The sequence below is a fragment of the Motacilla alba genome, chromosome 3 (genome assembly GCF_015832195.1).
Source record: "Motacilla alba alba isolate MOTALB_02 chromosome 3, Motacilla_alba_V1.0_pri, whole genome shotgun sequence".
Lineage (NCBI taxonomy): Eukaryota > Metazoa > Chordata > Aves > Passeriformes > Motacillidae > Motacilla > Motacilla alba.
In genome coordinates, this window is record NC_052018.1 from 45,988,514 (window position 1) to 46,010,376 (window position 21,863).

The window sequence follows — 21,863 nt, forward strand, 5'->3', positions numbered from 1 at the left end:
TACAGGATTGTCATGCAAGTAATAATGAATCTCAAGAAGCGCCATCAGCGTGGCACACCCGTACGCTTACAAGCAGAGAGCAAAACCTAAGAGAACACTCCATCGATCCTGCTTTCCATAAGGCTGCATTCTATTTTGATAGACACATAGCTGTGAATATCCTCGTGGGCATTTTAAAAACTGTAATTTCAACTCTGAGGTTTTGCAAGCTTTGTTTTCTGTGGTGCATGATATCATAAACATCCTGAATATAATTACAACTGCAATTTTGTGGGCTGTATTTTCCCTACTGGTAGCCCAAAGTTGACGTTTACAAAAACTCTTCTGCACGCTTATTTGATTTGAACTTTTTATTATTATTACAAATGTATATTATTTTATTAAAAAAATTCACACTGAAGCAAAGTCAATTCCATTTCATTACAACCAAAATATAAAATAAATGCAATGAACTCATAGCTTAGTTTTAACAGTCATTTCAAGAGTGACATCAGGACAACTTAAAAGCAGTAAACTCTCAACTCTAGAATGAGAAACAAGTATTTTGCTTTGTGGTTTTGGTAGCCCATTGGCATGGGCACTACCGAATGCGGCCACCACAGATCTAGAGCGGGAAAGTTTTGTGGCAGCACCAGGCGCATACACAGTAATTTCTAATGGAAACTACAAAAATGAAAGATGCGTGCATGAAATTATTAGGAAAAAAAATAACTGAGTAGAGACAGGCACACTTCCACAAATAGTAAACATGGGAATATACAACTAGAACAATTTGAAAAGTTACTACCTTACATATATAAAAAGTTCTTTAAATTGCTGTTAAAAAGGACACGTTCTGTCCAGATTTTGTGTAATACTTTTTAGTGTCTACACAAGACAAATTTTTAAAAAAATTAAATAGCATTAATTTACTACTAAATATTTAGGAGATAACAGTGCATTAAGGACTTTTTTCATATTGTAATACACATCGCTCCTGTCTGGCGACATTTTTAGAAGATTACGTATGGCCTTATGTACAATACATTTATTTAATCCTAAAACAATTCTTTACTTAATGGTGTTAAAGTACCATTCCTGAAGATTATGAAGGGGAACTAAGCTTATTATGTTTATATAAAATATCATACATATTTGAACACTTCTAGCTTCCCGCCACCCCTCCCGCTACGAATGCGCTTCCCTCCCCTCCCCAGATACAGTGTCACAGATACAGTGCAGGAGTCGCAGCTTTTCCTATATTTTTCCTTCATTGTGCAGTTTGTGCTACATAAACTTCACCAATGCGGACCAGGCTGCTCATCCCATTAATTCCCCATGTGTTTATTTCCTCTGAGCCACGACGCGAAAAGCTGTGCTCAGCAGCCTGTTCTCCCACCAGGATGGAGAAGACAGCTCTGCGCCCCTCAGTACAGGTGTGAAACATTTGCTGAGGGTCTATAGGTTATGGGCAGAGACAGAGCTGAGTAATAAAGAAACTACACAGGCAAAAAAACCCCATAGAAATGACATGGTCCTGGTTTCCCACGACAAACTGCACAACTCACTTCTGAAAGCAGAGAGTTTTAACCTCATGGGATAACCCCTAGGCAGCAAGGCTTCTCCCACTAAGACTGCTACCAACCCTGGCAGCATGCATCAAGCTCTCAAGAAAAGGCAAATTATTTCACCCCAGTGAAGAAACTACAAGAGTGTGCAGAGCCTACATTTTGCAGCCAGTGCTGCAGTTGCTTTTATTCCCTCTCCTCCCGGCTGTGAAATTGGAGGAACAGAGGAAGACAGCTCGGCTTCACCTGTGCGCGTAAAAGCTAGAGAGAGGAGTGGCATGTGGTCATCTATCAACCCAACCAAGACAAGAAATGCAAGTGCAGCTGAGAGAGGTTGTGGCAGTCACTCTAGAAGCTGGAAGTTCACTCAGTTAAAGCACCTTACATTGCTGTGAAGTGTCACACTCTACATACAGATTAATCTACACCATGATTTTGCCTTATTGGCACAAGAGCCCACCTTAATTAACCAATGGTCCCCTGCCACCTCCTGATCTTGTATGAATTTTGATGATCAGCTGCAGGTCACAGCAGGGAAAAGAAATGTTAGATAACTGTAGCAGAAAAGACAAAATAATTTTGAGCGAACAGAAGGATGAAAAGAACACGAGGGGACAAAAATCACTCTGCCATAAGTTAATTTCCAGAAATGTGACATTCAAATCGCAAAAGTATAAAAGAAGTGTTATTGAATAGCATTGGCCAAATACCCACTTGATCAAAAGTACCTCATCCTAACATCAGTAAGGGGGGAGACAGAAACAATGTCACCCCACAGTCACTGAAATAAAGGAACAAAAACCTGTCCTTTCAGAGTACTACAGTATGCATAAAATGTAGCATTTCAAGGGTTATACATTGCAAGGATCCTTTGGGAGGATACTCTGGGAGATTATTTTTCCCCAGAAAGAATTTTTCCCTTCAATTGCTTCATTTAGTTTTTCACCACCTTCTTATCCATTTGATGACAAAAGCAGGTTTTAGCTGCTTTTCTGGAGCAGCTGGATGTTGTCAAAATCACATGATGGTAGGTATGGCCAAAGCAAGCCAACTGCTCACACAAAGCAGGAAAAGAGCATGAGTTTGAGGAGGAAGGGGGCACAAAAGATGACTGGGAGATCAAATCTAGTAGAACCATATATGTGATGAAAAGCATTCTCCTCAGAGCAAACAGACCTACTCATTTTGCAACATCTAATCACAACTTTAGTGTGAATGTGCACGGGTACACCATTTGTTTTGTGTGGGCACAGGACAAAGAGAACACTCTGCAGTACAAAAACCTGTCACCACGGACCATTTACACCTGAACTCCTGTCACTTCACCTGGACACCAGCTGTAGAAGTTCTCTGATGTTACACTGCCAGTAGCTTTCTAAACGCATTCCTCTAGGTTTTCTGCCGCAAGAGCCAGCCTTACTTCTGAAGGCTGAAGCAAAAACGAAGCTGTCCCAAATTACATGTTGTGTCTCTCTGAATAACTGTGGTTCCAGAAGTTGGACAATAATCCTCTGATTATGCTTCTGAACTCTTCCTTAATTACTAGGGATTTTCTGCCAGCTACCCATCCACTTACAGTCCCTTAGGCACAATCAAAACATGTTTGCTCTAGGGAAAAAGAAACATTTCAGTGCAATCAAGCGCATCTGGTGTAACTAATCTGGTTAATCACAGCAATGTGAGGGACACAGAATATGCATTATAAACAAGAAAAAGAACAATTTTCAACATGCTTTTCAAACTGCACAATAATTTCTCTTGATTATAAATTCTAACATAAAATGATTAAATACATTTGTTTTTGCAAGTCTTAGTATTTCTGTCACCTTTAAATTTCGAGAACTGACTCAGGAATGTGAAAGAAAGCTAAATTTATAGAACTCTCACACACATTAATAAGCTACTTCGCAGAAATACAGAAAAAGCCCGTCATCCACATTCCTACTGAGACTTGAGGGCAGTAAATTTATTTTCCTGACTATTTTGGTGTCCAGCCTGGGAAGACATTCCATTCTTCTGTTCCAACAGATCCTGAAAGCATCTCCTTTTCATGTGACTGTCCTGGTTTCATTTAAAGTAATGCTTAATTTAAAACTAGTCAGAACATGATCACTGTGATTTCAAGAATTCAATGTGAATGAGTTAAGAAATATCAGCAATCTTCTGTTTGGGGTTCAGTCCAGTAGCATGAAGCATATCTGTCGCTGCAGAGACTTGGGTGGGTTTTTTCTTTTTTCATTTTTCTTTTTATTAATTTTTAAAATTTTTTATTTTTAATACTTTGCCTGAAAACTAGACTAATAAAAACAGAATAGTAAAATACTCTGGAACAGTAAAATTTTGCTGTTCTTGACATCCATGAGCAAAACAGTAATTTCCTGTGAAAATAACATAGTGCTTTAAAAAGGTGCAATATACCTGTATAGCTAAACTGGTTCGCCTAGTACAAAACTAACTATATACAAGCTTGAAAGCCTAGGAGTTCAAGATTTTAAAACTTTAAAATCCCATCAAAGAGATTGAAAAGACAGATTTATGGCAATCACTACAGCATAAGGAAGGTGCACCAGGAATCCTTCAAAATTCCAAAGGTTAAAGAAGTTAAGTGCTGGGTTCAGATCAGAAGGGTTCATAAGAGTAACCACAATGGAGCACATGCAAGGGCAGGAAGGAAGGAAAACTTCACAAGAATCTCCTGTATGGCAATAAAGGGATGGGGATGGGGCAGGGATGGGGGAAGTCTTCAGTGAGTGAAGTTTTCCTTTTATCATAATGAATTTTAATTCTGCATCACAGTTTGTATTTTTGGTCTTCTCATCGTTATGAACTTCATATTGCTGGAGTCTTCTGGCTTCTAGTCCATTCCTCTCTGAGTGCAGCCTGTCAGGCCCCTCAGTACCTGTGAGACTGATGAGACTGGTGATACTGAGAGCTCTGCTGAGACGATGTGGAATAGCCCATTGTACTCTGGGACTGAGAAGATCCCTGAATGTTGCTTTGGTAACTCAGGCGCGAGCTGGAGTGCTGCAGGAAAAAAGAGAGGATCAAAGGAATGATCATAACAGGTCCAGCCTGCTACGACCATGCAGCTCAGGAAATTTTTAACCTCTCTGGAGCTCATTAAAACATGATTGTTGGGGAAACTAACTAAATAGTGCCATTATTTTTTAGGGTCCCATAAAACAAGCCATCATTCTCATCTGCAATCAGCTTTAACACAGCACACAAAATATACAAGAACCCTTGGAGACACCTAAAAGTACACCATGTACACACCCATTTTCTGAAGAAAAAATATGCAAGAGACAAAGAGAGCAGACTCCCTTTCAAAATTCATCTGGTTCTTAAACTTACATCTATCGTTATTGTAAATGTCATTAATGCAAATGCTATTAATGCAAAGACTACAAACACCTTTCTCAAGATAGGCAATACTAAACGTTGCAAACATTTTATTCTTTTCTGAGAAAAAGACAACCATGACTACTACTCAATTTACCTAAATGAAAAATTGTCCATTAAGATTAAATAATATAATATTAAGTGAGTCTTTTAACCTGATACTTTAACCACTGCAAACAAGGACAACTGCTTAAAAATGGGTATGTTTATGTACATAACCTGACTTTCATTTTCCTGAGCGGTTTCTTTTCCACCTCCACAGTTTGGGACTGTCAGCTCAGTGGACTCCAACCTCAGCAAGACAAATTCATGGATCTTGCAACCTCCAGCCTGCTGAATTCGAATTTGCCCTTTCATTATCATAACCATTTCCCATCCAGAATTAATTGTGAGCTGCCCAAAAACACAAGCTACAAAATCACTTGGCATGAGAAGTACTGCTCAATGGACAGGAGACTGTCCCGCAAGGTAAACCCCACCATAATCCCAAGGTAAGGCTGGTTGTGTTACACAGTGTCTGAAACCTGAAGTTTTTCTCAAAATACTGGGAAGTTTTTCAACTTCTAACGGAAAAGAAAAAGAATTGTGATAAATTCTATGACTTTACAGGTGCTCTTTTTGCATGCAAAGCATCAGCTCACCATGGTAAGCAAAATAGCCAAGGTCACATAAGGAAGGCTCAGGAAAATTCAACAAATAGTTTTGCACTGTCATTTGTGGAAGCAACATATATTGAGGCTGGTGAATGACAACAAAAACTTCAACAGAGACTTCAGACCACAAGCTAAATGAAACTCAAAGCAAAAAGAATGTTCTATCTACTTCCGAATAAGATAAAATGGAGTAAAATTACTGCCTTAAGACTAAAAGAATGCATTAACTTGCCCATGCTTATTTTTGTTTCACATTTGAGAATTTGTTTTTAATAAAGTCAGACTTGGACAAATTGCAGACATTCTTTTCTGGAACAGAAGATAGTCAGCTAGAAGGTTAAAGGCAGATAGCCAAACACAAGTGTAAAAATGGATAATCAGACCATACAATTTAGTGAATGACGTAAAAGAAACATACAGATCATGATTTTGATGCCTGTGCTGGTAAAGTTTAGAAGGAAAGCTTCACAGAGGGCAAAAAGAATGAAAAAAAGAATATTTAGACTACTTGCAACTTGTAAGGGGGAAGTTTGCCAACAATTCAGAGAACAGGATAAGAATTCTATAATGGATATCATCAAATGAAGCACACCAGTCTTCAAAGAATAGACCAAACCAGACCATCCATAAATACTGTGCAGTCAGACAGATGTACTGATCTGTCCAGGCCTGAAGCCTGTCTGGAACTTTTCAAAAAGGAAACCTAGTTGTCTTTCCCCTTAAACTTCCCTCAATGCCTTCACGACAATTTGTAACTAAAGGAGTTAAACAAAAATGGGAGAAATGTGTCTGGCACTGAGTAATCGGTTGTGGAGAAGTCTGGAGGGCTAAGTCAAGACAACTGTAGAGCTGGTGTCTTAAGCCCTACTTATTTTAACTTTAAAGCAGCCTGAAAAGACCATTCTCCAAGGTGGGACCCTATTGGTGGCTAGGAGCATAATTTAAAATTTACCCTTAATATCTAACTAAAAAAAAAAAAAAAAATCTTTCAACTAATTACTGCTCCAGCAAGTATAAACTCTGAAGTACTGAAGATCCTGGTAAGTTCAATGCTTTCTATATTTAATGTAAGTCACTTTTTCAGTGGAATATATAATTCTAGTAAGCAACGACAAGCATGCAAATTCAAAAAATATTCAGTGATAGGGCTTTTCCTTAAGAATGCTACTGTACCGAAGAACATGAAATCTGTTCTACTTTGGTCCCATTAGAAACAGTGCATGTCTTTGTGTCCTGCTCTGGCACGAATCAAATGGATGAACCAAATTGTCATTCCTGTGTTTACATGCTTTTTTTTTTTCTTTAACATTAGAAGTAGTCTTAGAAAGATACCAGAATAAACTACAGAACCACTTCATACAATAGGAGGAATGAAATGGGAGAGCCTGGTTCTAACTTTGCTTCTCCTTCTCATGATTTCTCACATCTGTGCCTCACATGGGATTTAATATTGCCAAGACTCGAGTATCCTGAACTTGATGCAATGCAGCATTTACATCCACTGGCTTCAGCAAGATTACTCTAAAATACAAAGTTAAGCAAATATTTAAGTGCTTTCCAGGAGTGGACTAATCCTCAACACTTTACAGGGTGTAGTTAGATACAACTCAAACCGGTATTCTATTGAAAATTACTAATCACAGAACAAAACCTCAGCATGCCTCAGGTTACATCAAAAATTCATTAAAACGTGGTCTGTTCTTGCAGTTGGGAAGGGGGGAAAAATGACATTTTGGCCCTCATGCCTATAGTATCAGAAGCAGCAAAATTTCCAGAGGTACCTGATAATCTGAAGGCATGACAGGCCCGCCTGAGTTAGTGCCTGAAGGCCCTATGCGTGGTTTCTTGTTCGGAGGCACCTGGTTGAGGCTGGAGTCCTGGCTGTGCTGGAGCCCCGCGCCTGCGCCCCCTCCTGCCGCGCCGGCACCCGCCGCCGTCCCGTTGGTCTGGCTGCTGTTCTGCTGCTGCGGCTGCGGCTGCTGCGGCGCCGCCTGCGCCTGCTGCTGAGGTGCTGTTTGCTGCTGATGCTGATTCTGCTGCTGCTGATTCTGAGGGAAGAAGAGACATAACATGGTCACTTGCTCTGAGCTAGGTTTGCGAGCTTCATGGAGCTGCCAAGCCCGGTGTCACCGGGGGGAAGGCAGGCCCTCGTGTGATGGGAAAACACAGCAAGGCTGAGTGCTGGGAGTTCACCCCCAGCACAGACCTGCACACCTGTGGGGTGTCCCACTTGTGGCTGTTTTGCTTTTTTAATGAAACAAGCTGGACCTATACTGGAAAGACAGTGTAGTGCCTCCTACAGCTACCCAGGTGTCCTGGGTTGCAAGATGTGGGTGGGGTTGTATATTCTGTTAACATCTGTTAGAGGTGGGGCAGTTATCTTCTGTTAATCGGGCAGTTTTTCTTTATTGCTTCCACAACCAATCCTCCCTCTGGGAGGGGCCTCCCTCTGTCAATGGGCCATTGAGTCTCATTGATAAAATTACATCATCCCATTGTGAGATGCTCCACCCAGGAGGAAGAGTCAAGCATTCCTACCTGGATATAATCTGGGATTTGGAACACCGCAGGCAGCCTTTTCTGCTGGATTCCAAGAGGAGAAGCTCTCCCCTCCACTGGATTCCCAGAGGAAGATCAGGCCCATCTACACTACCACTGAATGTTCAGAGGAAAACTACACCCTTCTACAGGATCATTGTTCCAGCAGAACGACACCTGTCACTCCAGGAGGACTGCAGACACCATTTAATCAGACTGCTATCAACACCCTGACCCAGAGGGTGTCAGGTTGTATTCTAACTCTAAATTCAGTGGGTTTTTTTGGTTTGTACTATTGCATTTGTATTTTTAATTTTCCTAGTAAAGAACTGTTATTCCCATTCTCATATCTTTGCCTGAGAGCCTCTTAATTTCAAAAATTATAATAATTCGGAAGGAGGGAGTTTACATTTTCCATTTCTAGGAAGGCTCCTGCCTCTCTTAGTGGACACCTGTCTTTTTCAAACCAAGACACCAGGTGCTCAGAGAGGATTAAAGGAACCCTTTATAAAGCAGTAATCATCTAATGAAGGAAATCAAAGCACCCAGCATTTCACTAGTGCTCAGTGGCAGACATGGGGAACCCACAGTAAGTTGTTCTGAGTGGTTCAATGGCCTTGTTCACATGGAATCAAAACCACATTTCAAACTTTCACTTTTCACTTGAAGAAGGCTGACAGCCAGAAAGGTAAGCACATTGAGACCAAAGGAATTTTAGCATGTCTTCCTGGTTGCAAAGGAAATTCTGTGGCAAAACCAGAAACAGGTTTCATTACTGTTTTGGTTTCCCATGCTTTTAAGCACCTTGTAAAGAGTGCTGTACTGGGAATAGGGCCCAGCACAGTGCACAACGTACAGGGTCAGAAAATCTTACTGAAATAGCAGAAAAGTGAAAATAAACCAGAAATGTTGAAGACAAAAGAGGAGGAAACCACTGAAAGAAGAATCTGGCAAGGGAAGGAGGAGACTAGCAAAGGAAGAGAAGCCAGATAATTAGGATGACACTGGTTCCTAGAAGGAAAATAAACAGAGAAAAGTGTCACAGAAGGGCAAAAAAGGTGAAGAAGAAGAAGAAGAAGAAAAGATATTGAGAGCTCTTCTGGCGTCAGAAGGATATAGACTAAAAGGAGTATTTGAGTAAGGTGGAGGGAAGGTCAGAAAATGAACTGAGTACAACACTGTACTTCATGGTTACAGTTCTGGGAAAGATGTCACTTGCTCATCATGAAAAAAACCTTCAACTGACATGGATTGAATTAAAAAGCCTTACTATCCTTCCCCTAACATACTGTAGGGAACATTCCAGGATAGGGGTCTTTTGGTAGAATATCTGCTTATATAATGACCAAAGCTTTAGTATGGCAGCCTTTTAATTAAAACCTTACTTTATTAGTTTCTCAGAAATTATGACAACCAGTTGCCACTAGCAGAAAATTCTTCTTGAGGCTTTTAGCTACCTCAGATAAATGACATAAAAGATCTGCATCTATGCCATTCATCACAATAGTCTCCCAAGATACATTCCAACAAAATTTGCAGTGATGTTTTCATTTAAGACTACAAAGAAGACTTTTATCTTCAAGGACTTAAGAGATGGCCTGAAATGCCATTTCACATTTAGCAAAACCCTTAACGTATCCTCCTGCATGTAGTCCTCAAATCCTAGCAAAACCCTTAACGTATCCTCCTGCATGTAGTCCCCAAATCCCATCTCAGTCAAATTCTATTTCCTAGGAGATTTAGACTTCAGTAATCTAAAAAGTTAATCAAACTAGCTTGTAAAAAAAAACCAAAAAAACCCAACAAAAAACTGTCAAGAAGCAATTTATTTTTCATAATGGTTTGAGCTTCACTTACACAAACAAAACATCAAAAACTAAGGTACTATTTGTGTTAGAATTCTGAAATTTGTGTTTTCATAGGAGTGTTTGGATGCAAGTAAGGTAGTTAGTAGTGTGTGAGCTGAAAAACTTCAACTTTTAATGTGTAAATAAATATTGAAGGGACTCTCATAATTAAAGTCAAGAGCTTGTTGTAAGTCCCATGGTTTGTGCTTCAGGTTTTAGCACAAATTGCGTTGACTAGCCAGAGTTTACTCTTGTGTGGAACTACTACTGCTACTGCCTGGCTAGAGACTGAGACCTGCTCAGTCAATCTCCAGCTGGGGCCTGGCTGCACCACCTAACTGCACAAAAATGGCTTTTTTGACAAGCAAAAACCTTGTCCTCAGGTCAGTCTGGTTCATGGCAGTTCCTAAATGACTAAACTCATGAGAGGTCTACACTTAGCAACCCATTGCCATATGTCGCCTGTTATGTGCCTGTCAGGCACAAATTACCAAAATGAAATTTCAGTCATACCTAGAAACAAACCTAGCAGAAACTTGCCTAACATAATTTAAATTATAAAAAAATATATTTACACTTTGTTTTACAAACCCTCATTTTAGTCTTACTAACTACCTATTAACCATTTTGAAGAATGAATGCTTATGCTAAATGCTATTTAATGCAGGTGTATGTTCCAAATAAAGAGACAACTTCTCCAGGTTTCCAAATGATTGTACAGATATTTATGGTTTTAAAAACAAACCAGTAACAAACCAGTCTAAAAAAACAAAACTTTTCATTCACAGTAACATCATAAAGCAACAAAACATGGAACAGATTCAACTTTCAGAATAGCCTTTACCTCCACATTTTCTACTCTGTGGGAACAAATTCAATGAGTAATGTGTGACTTGTATTACCTAAATGGTCTAAGAAAAAGTTTAATTTGGAGTGTGCATAAATACCTGACTGTCCTCAACAATCTCAAAGACCATTTATATACTGGCTGTTTTAAATATAAACATGTCAGTGTCATCACCCTGCAACATTCCCAGGGAAAGGACAGATATTTCCTTTCAAGTACACTGACTTAAATATAAAAAAGCCAGAGTAATTTTAATTCATAAGGTTTCTTCTTGTTTTTTTGAGGCTGTGACAGTTGAAGCAAAACTATTAGCTAAATTACAATCAAATTAGTATCATTAATTTAATTTTATTTTTGCTCAGGGGTCTGTTTCCTCCTCTGGAAAAAAAACTATCTGGCCACAAAAATCATGGATACTACCACTTGTTCTCAGTAAAGAAGAATCTGCAATATCAGTTCTTAAAACAAAATTTGAACTCTAAAATATAGCTTTAAACTCAGCTAGTTTGTCATGCTACGCAGAAAATTGAGAACAGAATATTCATGTCACCAAATGGTTTCTCTGAAAGACAACAGCCCATCTCACATAGTCCTCAGATAACTACAGTTCAAGACTGTTCTCTTCTGTGGTTAGCTATACATCACTGTTGGTGCCTCACTGCGCCCTGTTCTGTGAAAATAACATGCTGTGTCCTACACTGTAGCACCATTGTCCAGCCTTCCCAGCACTAAGGGACAATCGCTGCCGTCACACTGCACAGCTGAGCTACACGCACCAAGCAGAGCAGATTATGTTGCAAACACCCCAGAATTTATTATGCACACAAACAAGTTCTCGCTCATGTCTATGGGGCTATGGAAAAGAGAATATTCAGAGCAGATTGTTGCTACCAGAACAATTCAGAATCCTTATTACTCTTTTGTCTGAGGGCCCTTACAACATGATCAGGAAACTGCATGCAGATGGATGAAATGTTCTGATGTAGTGCCAGAAGCAGGCTGCCACTATTTATTTGAGACCCCGACAGCCATCTACATTCAAATGGCTGGATGGATGCCAGTCATACAATGAAAATGCCATTCTTTTCATGTGCTCACAACGTATTTTCATCATGCAGTGCTGGAGGAGGTAGCAAGGTCTTCTTGGAATGACTGCAGCTGAGAGCAGGCTACAGCTGAGAGAACAGCCCATTCAGCTCACAGGTCAGGGCAAACCATGCTGGTGATACCACTTGAGACACCCCAAGGCATCTGATACTTTTCAACTGTCTGAGAAGAAGTTTAAGAGAGCGTTGCCTTGGAAACACATTTTTGTTAATTCTTCATGTTTCTTTTTTGGTTAACTCTGTAGCATTTTTGGTTAACTCTTCATGTTTCATTAGCTTTCACTTGGAACCATGATGTTTTCTTATTGCATACTTGAATGTAAAAAAGCCCCAGCCAAACAAGTTTACTATACCTTATCCCCTTTCTCTTCAGGTTCATCTTCATTGAGGAATTCTCTTTTTGGATATGGAATCTGACAGCCAGCAAACACACTGAAACACAATAAACAGTAAACACTCCACAAATATGTACACATGGCATACATTTACTTAATACTATGTTAAAAACAAGTGCATATAACATAACTTCATTTCTTATATTTGACAAATCCTGTTTCCACAAGTGAGTGGCAGTGTGAGCACCCAACATAGGTGCTGATTGTAATGTCAGATCTCTTTGCTGTTGGCACAAGGCTGTCATTTAGAAATCATGGCATGGTTGAACTTGCCCAAATGCCAGAACGACCACTTGTTGATCCAGATGGTAAAATGAACAAACACAGTGTCAGAGGTTCCACAACACCCAGTTGGAACATGCACGGCTCACTGAATAAAACGACTGATCCAAAGAGTATTAGTGTCTCATGAGCCTGCCTTGGCTTACAACAGGCTTCAATGTATTTGCCAATCACAACTGCAGAGTTACTTTCACTAAGCTTCTCAGGTCTTGTTTAGGAAAAAAAGATCACTTTAAAATTCATCTGACCAATGGAATTTGGAACATTCCTTAATGTTTATGGCAGAGACCTTATCATAATGTTATGCTGTAATCCATGGGGAGCTACAGTTCTCCACAGGATAGCATCAGATAAATACTAAGCAGAAAATTACTGGTAGATCTTGACCAGTACCAATTTCTTACACTTCTGTGCCAACATTCAGAATACAATCAACATGACGTGGTTTTTAAAAGGGTGTAAACAATTCTTAGTCTTGCTATGTAGTGTTTGATTTTTTCGAACAAAAAAAGAAATTTTAAAACCCCAACTAGTATCAACTAGATTCCTTTTTTATTCCAGTGACTGTTCCCTCCTTTTGGTGTTGCCTGCTAGTTGAGGAACCAGTGAAAGCAAAGGTAGAAGTCTACCTGCATCAAGTTCATACAGATCATAATACTATGCACCACCATGCTTCTCAAAACTGGGAAGAGAAGCTGACAAAGTCTGCCAGCTGGAACTGAGTATGTCATCTGAACTTTTCATAACAACAAAATATTCTCTCAAGCCTTCTGAACAAGGGATTTGTGGATTTTAGGCAGTCATTTATCTTTTTTCTCATACTGTTACCCTGTGAAAAGAGGGCATGGGAATGGGCTGTAGGTCAGAGAACTGTCCCACTCCTAGGGAGTGGTCACAGTCAACCAGGCAATGGAGAACAGGGCTCTGTGAGGCTATGTGAGGCAGAGATTGATTCTCTAAATGCTGCAGTAATGTTGTAACTCTGGCTTTGGTAGTATGTTCAGAATTACAACACTACCGTGGTACTGGGTTATTTTTCATGACCACTCAGTTCTGACACCAGTAGATACAGACACTTCTGAACTACACTTGTAGTTTTTACTGAGCATGGCTGAGCTGCTGCTTCTTGTGAACACAGGCAGGTATCTGTGAATTTTTCAGCTGTCATGCCATTTCAGGGACTAGCATGTAGCAGAAAGAATTCACCGCAGATGTGCAGAGAAGAGGGAATACATACTCTGATGTAGGCAGAGGATCCTCTTGAAAGTAGGGGTCCTGCAAAGCCTGCTCTGAGGTAATTCTCTTCGTAGGGTCCATAGTAAGAAGCTTCTGAAGCTGTAAAGCATAACAATAAAAATAGCAAAAAGCTTATCAAACTATCATTTTTCAAACTATGACTTGCATGTCTTGGATTGTGGATTGCTAAATTATTTCTGGCTTGTCCAGACAAGCCTAAGTTAGCATTGCTTGTTCAGTGAAGTTCCCAAGAACTACAATGCACATCTATCAAAGTACTGTGGTTGTGAAGTACTTCTCACGTAATAAACTGTTAAAGAGTATCAGGCAGTATTAATTGCTCAGGCTGAACCACTGCACATGGTTCATAAACACATAAAGGAATGCTAAATTCAGCTATTACAGGTTCGTAAAACATTATTTCTAAATAATAGTTTTTTTTGTTGTGGTACATGTGTAGCTTTTATACTGTCCTACACTGCTGACACAAAAGGGAAAAAAGTGTCAGAATGGACTGAACACGACCAGGACTCTCCATATTGCTTTAAGGACGGAAACAATAAATCTTCATTTCTTGCACTGGCAACATTCCAGAATCAGAGCACTCTGCTACTCATGCAGCTCCCAAACCCACTCTAATTGGTACCAAAATGAGAAGGAACAGACCCTTCCTAGTAACCTTTCTTCCTTGCTAGGACGAAGTACAAATTTATTAGCTAGAATGCTTTTGACTGCAGCAGGCTATAAATAGGATTACAATATATTAGTAGTATAAAACAGGAATTATAGGCATATCACACCATTTAAAATAGTTACTTATTTATCACATTCTGATAAACTTACAGTAGGAAATTTGGGTGCTCACATTATACAGTATCCTGCTCTCACACAATACTCGTTTAATTCAAGCCAGTAGTGAAAATAAATTTCTTTCTGTAAAGGATATCTCAGCTCAAACTCTCTTTCAGGTCTCCAACAAAAAATGCCTGGATATTCAACAAAAGAATGTGATTTTGGTATAGGTATTTGGGGCTTTTTATTCCAATAAATTAATAACCTGACATACAATTCTATATTCTATATATATGCTACAGCAAACAGCCTCAGTAAAAGCACTCATCCTCCTCAAGAAAGGAAATACAAGGAATCAACTTTTTCAATAGATGTAGTTAACTCTATTTGATAGATAAGGTCGCAAAACTTTCGCCAAGTCTTTCCCAGATCTTCTTATTCACATACTTTATGGGCCACAGACCTCAAAAGACTCACAGCAAAACAGAGCCATTTGGGCTGTCTCTCCACCCACCAGTTCATTTGCAACTAGCTCCTAATTGGATTTCTGCTGCTTGCCTAGAGATACACCTCAAGCTATTCCTGCGTTGTATACACCTGGAGGGTTTGAATGGGCACTTATTTACTGTATTTTTGTGTGGTGAGATAACTCTTAACCCTACATTTTCTGTGCATCTGCACAAGCTGAACTTCTAACGATATGTTGGCTCTCTACATAGCGATCTCACACAATACAGTATCAACAACAGTTCGGTACTCAGTATTTTTACTTCAAATCACCTTTCCCTACATGAAAATTTTTTGTAAGCTAGAGCAGCTTCTGGCTCCATTACAGGTTATACAAATTTCCCAGTTCTTCCACAGTGACTTGTAGAGACAAAAATGCATTATCTGTACAAGGCCACTCCTGGTACCAGATGTCATCATTGACAGAAGAGCACAGGGCATCAGCCTCTGCCCCCTGGACTCCTTCCCTTAGCATTCCTCCTTCACTCCTGAGGATTCAATCAGCTAGCCCATTCCGAGCAATACCACACACAATATCACTCCCAGCAAGATAACCTGCCTATTGGTGATGCATCTGTGAATCAACTTTGAGAAATTCTGATTATCAGTAGCTTCTGGGAAAATTAATATAAAAAAAAAAAAAATCTGGAGGCAATTTGTTTTTAGGGCAGCAGCTGCTAAGACAACGTAGCAAACGAAACCAATGAGACTAGATTTCATCAAAATCTCATACTTCCCAGCAGGTCTCAAGCTCTCAGGCTCCACTGGCCTGACATGACAGCTATGAATACTTTGTAACTTTTCCAGGACAGCAAGAACAGATGCCTCTTCCTGAATGGAAAACATTCTCCCCTTCATGTAGAAATTATCATTCAATGTCAATCAGCAGAATGGCATAGTATCATTCTCTTTGTCAAGAGTCACTTGCTAGCCTGCATTGATCTACTTGATGCCATCTGTTCCCCATGAACCACACTTCCTGTACTCATTAGCACAGTCTCAATCAATGACTGCTACAAAGCAAATGTCTTCAGAGGTCACCCTGCAAGATGGAGATCATCTCATAAAAATAACTACCTTGGATATGAACAAGGAGTTTTAGGGAGTCCGTACCTCCCATGTATTGCAATGAGATATCAGGAAAGTAGTCCATACTCCAGGGCATTCTTATTCAGAGCTTTGGAAGACTGACCTATCTGAGATCAGCCTCTGTCTCTGTAGCTGATCATTAAACCACTCTTATTCACTCCTTGAACTGTGAGAAAAATCTAACAAACTACCTTACTTAGAGAACTAAGTCTTTGTCATGATGTTCAGAAAGAAGGGCAAAGTATGGTTGGTTTTGTTGTTCTTCAGAGATCTGGTTAATATTTCCCCCGGGAAAAGAAGCCAACCCACCCAAGATGATTCTCAACTCAGTGTTCAGCCTTAGAGAATTAGTAATATAAGCTGACAGCAAGCAGGTTTTCTGGTGGATTCCACTTTTGGTAGAAAAACATGGAAATTCATGTGCTAACTAACGATGTCTCTTACAATTGTCGTCTTTTCAGTTAGACTTACCCTCCAGGTGATTCCAATGTGTGCCCAGTAAGTTGAGTTTAAGAAATTTTAATTTATTTTTCTTTAAGTCTTACCCTTCTTATGGAAATTCTTCCATAAATTGGGACCAACCCATTCTGTTTCCATAGCTATTTGTGTCATCATCCAGCAGCAACTAATGAGTCAAATAGCAAATCTTTGCCAGAACATAGAGAGATGATGCTATGCTGAATTTGTAACTGAAAACAGACCACTGAAAGTCAAGCTGCACTAAGAGCCTCATTACAGAGCTCCCTGTACACAGCATTAGCAAAGTCACTTTGATCTTCATTCCTAAATTTAGACAGCACTAAGTCATCACAGAGACATCCAGAAATTATGCTGTATTAGACAGAGCAACACTGTGTTGGCCTACAATAGATGGCTCAACTGGGCAACCAGCAAATATATGTTTAGGGATTTTGTTTGGAATCATCCCCAGAGGAGTGGTGGACTACTGTCAGAGGGAAGAAAAAGAAAAACCTAATTACTACAGGAAATAAATTTCTCCTTTCCTCTTCCCTTTCTTCAAAAAATTCTTCAGCTTTTGGGGGCTCTTTAGGTCTCTGAAGCCACACAGAATCAAGACATATATTATACTCACTCTCTTATTTGCACAACATACCTAAAGCTAAGGCTGAGTATACAAATATTCCAGATTTTAATTAGAGAAGACTCTCAGATCTTCAACTCCAGCAGTTTAAGCAATTTGTGTATGAAGAAAACACATTTCAAAAACAGCCAGTTAGTGATAAATAGCTTTCTTTAACATTGGTGCTCATTCTAATGAGATAGGAAAACAGACACAGATATTACCCTTAGAAATGCAATTTCATTCCTGTCATCACAGCAATTTTCAAGTTGCACCTACCAAAAGAAAAACTTTGCTGTCAGGCTTGACTTTGTGTTTCTCCATGTATTTTATGAGGCTACTATTGGCATATCTGAAAAATATGTTAAAGAAAAACATGTCTGAAATAATAGTGCATTAAAAACATGGAACTCTATCAAGTGACCACAGAAACATCTCCCAACCCTCAGGAAGTAAACTGTAAAAAGAACTGCTATCAGAAGACATGTCTGATATTTATCTAGCAGTTGCACACATAAAATATACTTTTCACCAACAGGAGTGCTATCAACTGTGTAAAGATTATCTCCATGAAACATGCAACTTTTATATTATATGGTTAAGATGTTGATAAGGACAGTGTCAGAGACACAACTTGAAGTTTATACTCCATTTTTCTAAAGCAACTCTGCCACAAAAAGCATTCAGCAGCTCATCACAGCTCAACATTTAAGCTATTGTTTCCAGTTAGAACTTGGCAGAGCAGTTAGATTACCATTCTGTCTCCCCAGCCTCCAGAAAACCAGATACTCCTTACAGCTCCCAAGCTCAAAATCGCCCTAAATACCTATGACATGTGCCTTGCATTTAATTTACAGCTCCAGAGGTTATCTACAGCCATTTTCAAAAGAAACAAGCTTCATATTTTGTGTAAAGCCAGTGCAATGAATCCATGTCAGAGCTGGAAACAGAATCCAAAATTCCCAAATCTATGTCCTCTACCTTACTTTAAGGAACCCATGTGACTCCTTACCAGCTCTGATATATTATCACCACTTGACTAATTTAGCCAAAGCACCAGGAAACAATAAAAGTGGAATATTCTCAGATCTTGGAGAGGCTTTGAATCACAACCTATTGAACATGTTACCTTCAAAAGAAATTTCTGTCCAATGCATTGCTACCTCCACATAACCACTTGTCAAAAATACCAGTGCTTCCCTATCTTCCTCACACAAAATTAACAACATTATCTTGAATATGTAATAGAAATGGGTTAAGGAATCTCATTTGTCTATGCCTGCCATAGATTAAATTACACTTATAGCAACCCCTTCTAGAGAAATGAGGAGACCACTCAGTTGATGTTCTTAACAAGCAGCTGAGGGAGAGAGCGCCATTCATGTTAACCAGCTTATTCAAACAGGACAGCTGCCACAGTGTTAGGACCCAAATACTTCACAATCCCCTCCCCAAGAAGTCAGAGGGTAGGAGCTGATCTCTGCCTCCCCCACACTCAATGAACTGTTGTTACATGATCATTACTTACGTTGTTCTTCTAAAATCTTTCTGAAGAGTTGGATATTCTGGCATCTTCCTTATGTCTTCCCAGTCTTTATCTTCAGTAGAGTGGAAAAAACAAAAATCATTTACAATTCTGAATGTGTTGGTTAAGTAATACTCAGGAAGAAATAACTACAGCAGTTGTTTGACTTCCTGTTTGGTGGCCAGTGCTATTGTTCTTTAATTGCCAGTATTTCCAAATCCATCAAAGTGACAGTTTCTTCATACCTATACAAACAACTAGTAATTTCCTTTAGGGAAAAAACCAACAAACAACTCTCTAGCATTATGTCTGCTGCTTTAATGAAAATAAATTACCTGCAGGGAATCCCATTACACTGAAAATGCGGTCTAGCTGATCGTGATGAAAAGGATTACTTGTTTTGATGTCCTCCTGGCGACAGTGAAATATAGGTTCTGAAGTCAACAGTTCAGCAAATATGCAGCCAATTGCCCAAATATCTACAAAAGAAGGGGGATAATTAATGAAAATTTGCTGTACTCAATTACCCTGTTTTTTGTTTCTGCACGTTTCCTCAACCTGTATAACCACAGTAAGACAAAATGCTTCACATTTAAAAACAATGCATTAAAATAATACATTAAAAAGGGTAAAATCTGGATATATGTTTTCTATAAACCAAAATTAAACTCTTGAAAGCCAATTTGTATAGTGGCAGTCCAGCACTTAGAATATTCACAGTTATGTCAGAAACCTACACAACATTTGCTTACAACATAGCTTAAAGGACATTCAGCTGATCAAAGATTATCCCTCACAAAGATACATTGAGGTAATGCTGCTACCACATATTTCAGAACAATTCCAAACAGATAATTGACAACCAAATAAATACTAAGGAGAAGACTAATGGCTCATATGTTTAACCAAATGGTGGCAAGCTAGTTAAAATGAGGAAAAAAGATCCTAATTTTAATCAAGTATAGAAGAGTGAGTACCAAACTTTGAAAAATTAAAATCCTACTTGTCAACTGACTCCCACAGCTACAATACTTTAACTGTGTCATCTACATCTCATGTACATAAAGAAAACAACAGCATGATATTTGACAGTTGAACTTGATGATCTTAAGAGATCTTTTCAACCTTAATGATTCTATATACTTAAAGAAAAAAACCCAAAACTTATATTTCATAAAACTCTCATTAATATACTTATACAGATCAAATCTATTGTGGACCAAAACATTAATTTACAAGAGAACAGTTTTTCAGATTACATGCATGCATTCTAGTTACTGCTCATTACCATCCATCTTAGTGTTCTGTATGACCCAAATAGTTTACTATGCATCTCAATGAAAGTGTGAATTTGCCAGTGAGAAGAAGCTTGTTACCAGCTCAAAAAACCAAACCAAAACAAAAAAAAACCAAACCAAACCAAACCAAAACAAAAAAAACCAAACTAAAACAAAACAAAACAAAACACACACACACACACAAAATAATTTAAGGATTTGCTACACTGATAAATATGTGTCTGGGATACTGGGGGATACAACTTTGGAAAAGGTGTTGAGAACAGATTAATAATAGCCATAATCTGCTGAATACAAGAGTAGAGACTTGTGTAGTAAGTGAAGTTAAATTAGATGACCCTAGGAGAACTTTTAAATTTTTTCTAATTTAACAGAATAAATACAAAAAGCAATTTAATGTATAAGTCTAAGAGATACAAAATTCTTTAAACAGAGTTTAGTTTACTTGATTCAGACTAAAGAAAACACCAAGAAAAGCCTCTTGGCTGCTGCAATTAATCTGAGACTCCAAACCCCACTTGCTGTCAATGGTGGTGTTTGGCCCATGCTGCCTATGAGACACAGGGTGTCCTTAAGAAAAAGCATTGCTCTCCTTATATAGAAAATAAAGAAATGAGCCATCACACTCTGCCAAAACTGATCAGCTCCATTTCCATCATGTTACAGGTGTGTCGAGGTGTCCCAATATATAACCCTTTCTTCCAACCTCCCTTACAGGAAAATCTGATAACATTTCATTCAGACTTTATAGCTTTGACAGGGTATAACTTGCTCTGTGCATTACATCACATTCTCGAGGTTTTATCTTCTTTGATTTTCTTATTAGCCTTATCTGCATGAAAACAAGATCTTTAGCTGTTGAGATTTTATCTGCTCAAGCAACTAATGCAGCATATTAATCACAATTGCTGCCTGGGTAGTAGGCATAAATTATCTACTCCAGAATGGAAATTACTTATTAACTGGAGAATGGAATCTTCATTTAACAGTATCAATTCACTCATTTTCATATGATAGCAAATCCTTTTGGAGATGGTTTATCTAGAGGCCAGAAGAATTGCAGCTCTCTTAGTTTTCATGACTTTCTACAGTGCTCACTGTCCATCACATTGTGAGGGAGAGGCCAGGCCAGGCCACTGCTCATTACAACTGCTCTATCCAGACTGACCTTTTCCTTTTAATGAAAAAAAAAGGTAAAATCTAGTAATCTAGTACTCTTCCTGACAGCAAAACTGAACTGGGAAATCTCCCGGATATGACACAGCAAACTTCAAAACTGTTTTTCCTTCATCACCTGCACTGTGTGAGAGAAGAGCCACTATAGAGTGTACAGAGAGTGCATTTTAAACCCTCTGAGGATTCAGAAAGACAAACAATTGTACCAAGTGGATGTTACACCTGTATAAACACTGGAAACTCCCAAGATGGTGTTATAATTTTCTGTGGGATGGCATTTTTGGGCAAGTCAAGCATGAGACTACTTTAACTTTGATCAATTGTTATATTCTCTAGCAGTTCATATGCTGGGGTTCAATGTTTCCTACCAGATATTCTTCACCTTTATGTTTCCTACCAGATATTCTTCATCTCCAAAGAACTAATATAAAGTGACCCAAAAGACTTGGTACAGAAAACCTGAAGCTTTAATTTATGTAAGAAAAGATTAAATATCTGGAAAAGGCCTTGCAGCCAGGCAGCTCAAGCAGGTCAGGGTCTTG

The 21,863-nt window shown here is 38.9% G+C and overlaps 1 protein-coding gene across 2 annotated transcripts in view; it reads right to left on the reverse strand.

Moving 5' to 3' along the window:
* Positions 1 to 335: 335 nt before the first annotated feature.
* The window catches only part of CDK19 (cyclin dependent kinase 19), a 119,531-nt gene continuing 98,003 nt past the window's right edge, over positions 336 to 21,863 (reverse strand). For both annotated transcript variants that reach the window (XM_038130480.1, XM_038130481.1), the window contains exons 7-13: positions 19,183 to 19,326; positions 18,851 to 18,920; positions 17,602 to 17,674; positions 13,855 to 13,952; positions 12,294 to 12,372; positions 7,384 to 7,650; positions 336 to 4,571 (exon numbers count right to left, since the gene is read on the reverse strand). In XM_038130480.1, the coding sequence (XP_037986408.1) occupies positions 4,440 to 4,571; positions 7,384 to 7,650; positions 12,294 to 12,372; positions 13,855 to 13,952; positions 17,602 to 17,674; positions 18,851 to 18,920; positions 19,183 to 19,326 (863 nt within the window). In that variant the 3' untranslated portion in view covers positions 336 to 4,439. The remainder of the gene's footprint in view (positions 4,572 to 7,383; positions 7,651 to 12,293; positions 12,373 to 13,854; positions 13,953 to 17,601; positions 17,675 to 18,850; positions 18,921 to 19,182; positions 19,327 to 21,863) is intronic.